The sequence below is a fragment of the Aplysia californica genome, unplaced genomic scaffold (genome assembly GCF_000002075.1).
Source record: "Aplysia californica isolate F4 #8 unplaced genomic scaffold, AplCal3.0 scaffold00272, whole genome shotgun sequence".
Lineage (NCBI taxonomy): Eukaryota > Metazoa > Mollusca > Gastropoda > Aplysiida > Aplysiidae > Aplysia > Aplysia californica.
The window spans coordinates 499,227-508,088 of NW_004797542.1; the positions used below are offsets into that span (position 1 = coordinate 499,227).

At 37.7% G+C, this 8,862-nt stretch overlaps 1 protein-coding gene across 1 annotated transcript in view; it reads right to left on the reverse strand.

The window, feature by feature from the left end:
• LOC100533537 (RHEB) overlaps positions 1 to 8,862 on the reverse strand; it is a gene marked incomplete at its 3' end in the record, with an annotated part of 15,954 nt that continues 7,092 nt past the window's right edge. The window contains 4 exon segments of the mRNA NM_001204498.1: positions 1 to 126; positions 795 to 876; positions 7,996 to 8,043; positions 8,660 to 8,716. Coding sequence (NP_001191427.1) covers positions 34 to 126; positions 795 to 876; positions 7,996 to 8,043; positions 8,660 to 8,716 — 280 coding nt within the window.

Genomic DNA, 8,862 nt, shown 5'->3' on the forward strand with positions numbered 1-8,862 from the left:
ATGTAGTGTGTCACGTCTGTCGTTGTGTCCCGTCTAGGAGACGGAGCAGCTGCTCTTCTCCCCCGTGTCCCCGTTCTCCTTCTGCCTCATGGTGTTGAGGATGGTGTCGAAGATCTCCTTCACCGACTGTCGACGGAACAACGACAAACACCAGCTTAGTTCTACGACACAGTTGTACGCCACTTGCACCACAAACATATATCATATTATAGTTTGTTTTAGTAATGTTATACGGCACTTGCAACACAAATATAGCTCATATTATAACTACCCAAAATTACCACAGGTGTTACTAGAGAGAAACAAACAAAGAAAAGGAGACGAGATAAGAAAGATAAATGGTTTTTTTTAGTTTAGTTTTAGTAGAGCTTTTACGGCGCTCGCAAGTGCATACGGTCATTAGAGCGGGTACTCTTCTTTCTGCTAGGATATTGCATCCCTTTCAGCCCAGGTTGCCCCTCACATGCAAGGTAGAAGCGGCCCACTTTTTAAGTGATGTAAGTGATCTAAACTGTATCGAAGGTGGAGTATAATACCTGAAAAGAAAAGAGAACCCCCCCCCCCCCCCCAAAAAAAAAGGGGTTGGGTTTTTTTTTTTCAGAAGAAAATTTTTTTTCTCCAGTTCTCAGAAATGGGGACACCTGTGGCCTTCACGCGTAAACAAATAAATAAATAAACATGTAAACTAACAAGTAAATAAACAAACATGCTAACAAATAAACAAATCAATCAATAAACAAACAAATAAATCAATCAATCGATCGATCAATCAATCCGAAGAGTCAGCGACTTACCGAGTTTTCTTTGGCGGAAGCTTCCAGAAAGGGAACTTTCCAGGACTCGGCCAGTTTGCGGCCGTCCTCCACAGAGATGACCCTGGGAAGGAAAAGGACGAGACATGAGCCACGGACCATAAGGACACTATGAGGGGGGACCAAATTGGTCCAACAATGACAAATTCTACAGTTCAAGAACACCCACATCAAATACCAACATCCCCAACCCCCACACTTATTTTATGAAGAGTTTTACGGCACTTGCAACACAATAAGGTCATATAAGTGCCGAAGATTACAGGTGTTAGAAGAGAGTAACAAACACAAAAAAGAACGAGGAGAGATAAAGACGATAGATGTTTGAGATAGGCAAGAGGGAACAAACCACAGCAGAGCACCCGCCAACCACCCATGTGTTCATTCAGCAAAGCGTTACACTTTGCATAAAACATGGTGAAATAGGTGGTCTTGAATAACCTAGCTTCGTTTTCTTCTTGTAACAGCTAACTTTTGGGGGTTTTGACGTCACACCTTTTTCCCACTTGCTTCACAGACGCATAAAAAGAAGCCTCAGCAATTTATCTAATTATAATAATGATATGATAATAATAGTGATAGTAATTATAATAGTGATAGTAATAGTAATAATCATAATCATAATAATGATAATAATAATCATAATACCTTAATGATATGATAATAATAGTAATAGTAATAATAGGTATAATAATAGTAATAGTAATAATAGGTATAATAATAGTAATAGTAATAATAGCTATAATAATAGTAATAGTAATAATAGGTATAATAATAGTAATAGTAATAATAGCTATAATAATAGTAATAGTAATAATAGCTATAATAATAGTAATAGTAATAATAGCTATAATAATAGTAATAGTAGTAATAATAATTATATCAAGTTTAAGCCCTGTGCGCTTTAACATGGTATGATGTGGCTTACAAGTCCTTTGTAATACAAACTATGGATGATATAAATCACTGTAACATGGTATGATATGGCTTACAAGTCCTTTGTAATACAGACAAACTATGGATGATATAAATCACTGAACAACTATCTTTGTAAAGTGAAAAATTGTCAAATTAAAGAGACTTTAAAACGGCCCTAGCCACACAGTGGGGTTATCCAAGAAGCCAGACCTAACGATGTAATACTCATGATCTACAACGGGACTGAGGTCAAGACGGGAACTTCGTGGAAAAAAGACTTTTCCAAATTGAAATACACAACAACCAACTGAACAGAGCCTCCAACCCCCGACTCACAACCTCACCATTACAACTACTCTTTAGTTTAGTTTCAGTAAGAGTTTTACGGCACTTGCAACAAAATAAGGTCATATAAGTGCCGAAAATTAGAGGTGTTACAAGAGAGTTAAAAAAAACAAAAAAAGAAGGAGAGATAAGGACGACAGATGTTTGATAGGAAAGAAAGAGCAAACCCTACCAGAGCATCCGCCAACCACCCACTACAAGTCCTCTGTAACACTGACAAACTATGGTACATTTCTCCACAGTCCCGTTTAACATTGAACAAATTATGGCATGACAAATGGTCGCTTTTATACACAAGGGGGCTATCCCGAAAAATGCTGTTTTGAGAAAATCAAAGGTAAAGTTTTTGTCCCTTGTTCAGTTTCTTTAAAAGACAAAGGAGAGTTTTCTCTATAACCAAACATATATGCACACCAATGAAACCAAACTTCTATAGGTAGGGCAATGCCCACTTTTGGTGTAGGTCCAGATTTCTTGAAACCCCCGAAACCTGGGTTAGAATGCTTGTCCTTAAAAGCGACCATATTACAGTACATAATATATCTTGACAGTTTGCACTGAAAAATGACGGTATATTTCTCTACATTCCCAGTTAACATTGAACAAGTTATGGTTTGACATATATAGTACATATATATTGACAGTCAGAACAGAAAAAACTATGGCATTATTTCTCAAACTGTCCTGTTTGACACAGAAAAACTATGGTCTGACATCAATAGTACATGTACGTCGACAATCAGCACTGAAAATCTTATCTGTGCACCACATTCCGTTCACACAATCATCACGTAGATGTTAGATCAATAGATAACTGTTGGGAACTGGGTTATCTTACAACATGGGGAGGAAAGTTAATGAACAAAACAGGTCAACAACTTTTATTTAATTTGACAGTTCAAATGTGTGTGTGTGTGTGTGTGCGTGCGAGTGTGTGTGTTTGTTTGTGTATGCGAGTGTATGTGTGTGTATCAGCAATAGTCAATGTCCTCTCACTCACAGGGGGATGAGCAGCAGGGTTGGTGATTTTTTTATTTTTAAAATAAAAATTTTTTTAATCGATTTTTAAAATTTAAATCAGATTTTTAAAAATTAAAATCGGATTTTTTTTATTTTTACAAAAATGTTGAAACAGTTTGGGATTTTTGGTGGCTAAAAGTATGTTCTTTTAGTGCAAAATGCATTGTCTTTATTTTAACTAATGATTAATTTAAGCAACTGCAATTTTAGAAAGCCTTAATCTGCTATATCCGTGAATTATGGCTACAGACAAAAAATGAAGAAAATGTCAGTCTAAAAGGAAGGGGGGGGGGAGGGGGGGTAATTATGCATAGATAAACTTGCATTTTATTACAGTGGGTGTGTCTGTGTGTGTGTGTGCGCGCGCTTGTGTTTGTCTAAAAAGAAAAAGAAAATGCTAATTTCAATTATGAAAAAAAAGTAAATTGAATACTGTATTATTTTACTACTTACAGTGACAGGGGGGGAAGCAGACTTTTAAGCATTATTATTTTAGTCTACTAAACCTTATATCTGTTTTATAAAACCAAGGAAAGGAATTCTGAATGTTTAAATGTGTAAAAACTGAATACATTTTTTTGAAAAGTGATTTACATTTTTTTAATGAAGGAATTTTTGAATGTTGAAATATGTAAAAACTGAATAAAAACAATAAATTTAAAAAAGTGATTTAAATCACAGATTTTTATTTAAAAAATCAAGTTGATTTAAATTTTAAAAAATCAACTGATTTAAATCAACCCAACCCTGATGAGCAGTGTGAGGATTGAGTTATTATGGTGTGTTGTGTCTGTCAAATGTGTAGAATTTATATAGGTACTGGAGTGAGCATGTGTGTATGTACATGTGTGTGTCTGTACGTGTACATGTGTGTGTCTGTGCATTAGGGGGGGGGGGGGGGGGGGGGTGCAGATGTACCCACACTCAAGCAATGTACATTCTGTGACCATTTTGGCCCTGATTCATCACACAAATGTTTCATGTCCCAGCGTTATCTATTAGGTTTAAAAAAAAACACATCAAAGTAGTTCTCGTTCACTCCCACTCAAACATCAGATTTTCCCTCCCAAAGCCGTATCTTTTTTCAACTAGTGTACCAGACAACTGGCAATAAATCCCCATCAAACACTCTCAAAACAATAAACAGACAAAAAAAGTTGGACAACGAAACATAATTTGCATTCTCTTGTATCATTTCAAAATGTTCTAGTTGGGAATTGTACAATAGTACTTTGAACCAAAAAAAAGTACCCAACAAAAGAAAAAAAAAAAGAAGGAGAAAAATAAGAAGGACAGATGTTCAATAGAAAAGAAGGAGCAGACCACATGAGAGCAGCCGCCAACCCCCCACCGCATGGGTGTCAGAGAAGAGAATGGTGGGTGAAGTTTGTTGTGACAATGTTCCCATAACAAAAGGTAACAACAACAAATACCAAAAACATTATCACATTTCCCACAAAGACTTCATCAAGGGCTGTTTCACCCTAGCGGATTTAGTCTTCGTGAGTTTTACAGCATTTACAACACAAATTGGCCATATATATGCCAAAGACCAAAGACCTCGGAGGTCTAACTAGAAAGTAACATACAAAAAGAATGGAGGAGAGATAAGGACGGTAGATGTTTGATACGAAAGAAGGAGTCAACAACATCAAGTCAAGGCATCCACCAACCACCCGTCAGGCTGATTGAGCCAGGCATTGTTTCACTGCGGGTGTGCACAGCCTCTAATTTGTTACCACAACACATGAACAGGCCACCCACCCAGGCTGATTGAGCCAGGTGTCGTCTCACTGCAGGTGTGCACAGCCTGTAATTTGTTACCACAACACATGAACAGACCACCCAGAGCACAAGACGAGCAAAGCCTCGCACTGGGGCCATAGTCAAAGCATGCACCAAAACTTGCTGAACTCACTGCTAGCAATCCCCAAAACATCCATTTAACACTGCATTCTGATATAATTTTTTAACTTTACCGTTCCCCCCTACGGTAAATTTATCATTAAGTTCGAATCAGACATGTAATCTAAAAATAACTTTTTGATAAAAAATTTACTTTTGACAAATATAAAAAGCTTTTGAGTAGATAGGCGTAAGTGACTACTTCCACATAAAATAAATCTTTTCATAAATGCAAGGAGCATGTTTTTAACCAAGTTTCAAAGACAAAAGCTTTAATCAATATATTCTGCTACATGTTCTAATTTTTTTTAGATTTAAAAAAAAAGGAACAACTAATATCTGAAAAATATCCCACACTTCAGGCAAATGTGTCACATGATCCCACACTTCAGGCAAATGTGTCACATGATCCCACACTTCAGGCAAATGTGTCACATGATCCCACACTTCAGGCAAATGTGTCACATGATCCTTCAGGAAGTGTACAAAAGCGTACATGAGTGTCGCTTCCATCTACCATCAACAATGTGTTTCTTTCTCCATTGTTCCGTCATTGCAGGACGATCGTCGTCCAACATCTATCGCGTGTCTTTATCATCGCATGTCTTTATCACGAGAAGACACGCTGGTACATGCTTTGACTAAAAGGGAAGACAAAACAGAGTCAACTTCTGTTCTCCTGCCCATTTATGTTACCAAGAGATACAAAGTTACCATAGAAACGGGAAGCAAATTCATTACCGTGGATATTGGTGAGGAGGTGTATTTAGATAGTCAAAATTGTCATATGAACTGTAGTTAAGGAAAGATTAAAAACATGAAAATTATTATTTGAGCAGCAACTTCAACCAGACAGAAAAGAGGAACACACAAGCAATAAAATGAACCAACAGAACAAATCAAAAAAACAACTTGTGCTATCACATTGCAACAGAAAAATAACTCCTCTAACGGAAAGGCTTTAAAAACATGTTTTTTTTCTCAACTTTTTGGTGTGAAACAAACATTATCATTACAATCCTAGCAGTTCCCCCCTGCATGTCAAGATTGTCTTATCAACAATGGCTATTCCTTGGCAAACCAAATCTGTGATTGATTGATTGATTGATTGAGTAGAAATTTTACCGCATTATCAACACAATTTTGGTCAGGTGAAAGCCAAAACAGATTTCTTAGCATCAGTCTGTTTAACTATTGATTAGAAAGACGGACAAACATTGATCAAATCCTTAGCAAATAAGGCAAAAACTTTACTAACTTACAATTTTATAGCAGTTAGCACATTTTGAAATTTTCTATTTTTGAAAAAGTGAGAATCATTTTAGAGTCAATTATGTCAAAAAGAGTTTTGATACTGTTACTTTATAAAATATAAAATACTTTACAAATAGTTAACATAATATAACCAAAACCACACCACTACAGACAGATAAGATTGTAACTTCAAACCAAGCACCAAGCAAATTAATTTTTAAAAACTTCAAAGGTGCCACCAATTCTGCAACAAAACACCGCGAGCAAAAAACCTCAAAATTCCCGTCTTCTTTGTTTCTGGCTACAACACATTAGTCCTGCTCCGCACCCACTCATTCTCCCTGTCAACTTTTGTCGGAAACTGCTCAACCAGAATCTTCTTCCTTTTTCTGTTTTCTCCTTTGTGCAATTAAGCCCCCATGCTTAGAGTGTAGCAGATTCTGTACCTCAATAAACTCATAAATTGGCAAAAAGGGGGCACCTCTGATATATAATATACAAAAATACATATACAGTGGAACTCAGATCCGGCCCTGATCTTCAATATAGTTGAATCTCAGTGTTCGTTATAGCAAACACGAGGTTTTTGTAGAAATAATTATGGGCACCGAACAAGTAATGTTTACTGTATTCGACTTCATCAGTTAAAAGTAGTTTGTTTTCAAATGAGAGAGAGGCATTTTCGTTTCTTTGACGCCATACTGAAGAAATGCTGGAAAATTCTAGGAATATAAGCTGAACTCTACCAAGCACACACAGTGCGAAAGGCCCGATTTGTTCAAATGCATGCCTGTGTCAACTATCACCTAGAACGTATTGTTTGCTGAACAAGCTGTGTAACTGTGTATAGCCTCGTATACGGCAACGTTTGATTCCACAGACCAAAGCGTGATTCATTGCTTTGTTCTATCATATATGTGAAGACAAGCTTGTCATTGTAATATTCATCAGTAGCCGGAGGGGATGGGGGGATGACCGAGTACCATGATACGTTTGTATGACTGAGTACCGTGATACGTTTGTATGACCGAGTACCGTGATACGTTTGTATGACTGAGTACCGTGATATGTTTGTATGACTGAGTACCATGATACGTTTGTATGACTGAGTACCGTGATATGTTTGTATGACTGAGTACCATGATATGTTTGTATGACTGAGTACCGTGATATGTTTGTATGACTGAGTACCGTGATATGTTTGTATGACTGAGTACCATGATACGTTTGTATCTCTACCACCTGCTTAACTGAGTTGCTAAGCCAATACTGGTCCACAAAGCAGATGCCATGAATGGTTTCCAGGAATAGACAAAGTTTGTTGCTGGAGAAAACTGAGCAAAGCCACATCAGAATAAGCTGCTCACTCAGCGAACAACTTCGCTGAATCCCAGCTTGATCATTTAGGTGTTTGCTGAAACCGGGATTTTAAAAACTGATCTTAATGAATACTTTTTAAAAAAACGGGTAATCCTGCTCCCTTCCTTAAATCCGAGTTCCACTGTGCATGCAGAAAGAGAGAAAGAAGAAACCTTCCCATACACAAAGTGAGTTGGAAAAAAAATAAAGAGCACAGCAAGCAAACTGGAAACATGAGCATGCCAAAGGAGGATACATTGTCATTTTACCATCATGCAAAGTTTCATAGTTACCTCTCACACCCCAACAAAAAGGCCCACAAATCTGCCCATATCTTTGAGCAATAACTCACGTAGGGAAACCCTCCCATAGATCATCTTACCTTTCGAATCGTAAGTCTTTCTTGTTGCCCACCAACACAATCGGCACGCTGGGAAGAAAGAAAAATGGACACCATTACACAGATGCAGCATTCAGGCAATAGAACAAACCAAATAACCTCACAGAAATGAACATTTTACCAGACAGCAGCTTTGTTCAAAGTGTTTCTCACGCCTCTTCGAGGGCGTTCCGTTAGCTCAGTAGGCATCATGCTGGGCCAAGGAGCGGATGGCACTATTTCGAATCCTAGACGGGATCCAGCAATCTTGAACTCGGGTCGTTTTTGTGGAGTTTCCAAAGCTCTCACACCACATGGCTTTGTCCTGTCGCAGACAAAGGTTACATTCCGAGGTGCCTCCTTTTAAATAAGCCGATAGAGTTGATAAAGGGCATCTGTTTGTTTGAGCAGGTGTTTTCCGACACTATGGACTCAGTTTTGGTAAGACAAAGGGTGTGAATCACATACACTTACTTGTACTCCTCTTCCAGGAATAAGCCCAAAGACTGGAGGTGCAAATACAGCAGCTGCACCATGTTGAAAGAGGAGGGGGGGAGGTCATTAAACCAAACCATGTCTGTAAACACAGAACAGCTTTATAACTAATTCTTTTTTCCCCCCACTCTCCGGCAAAGAACAAAAAGAAATCAGAAAATGGAATACGTACGTCATTTTCCCTTTCATATCCACGATCTTGTCATAGACATGTTTGACCACCTCGAAGCTGGAAAAAAACAGAACAAACATTTGGGTAAATCAGTCGTAGAACAAAATATTTTGGCATCGTGGTGAAATCAAGCACTCACCAAAATAGTGAAATGAAAGTTACGTTTTTCTAACCGTTGGCCAATTTTAAAAAAAAAGGGGGGG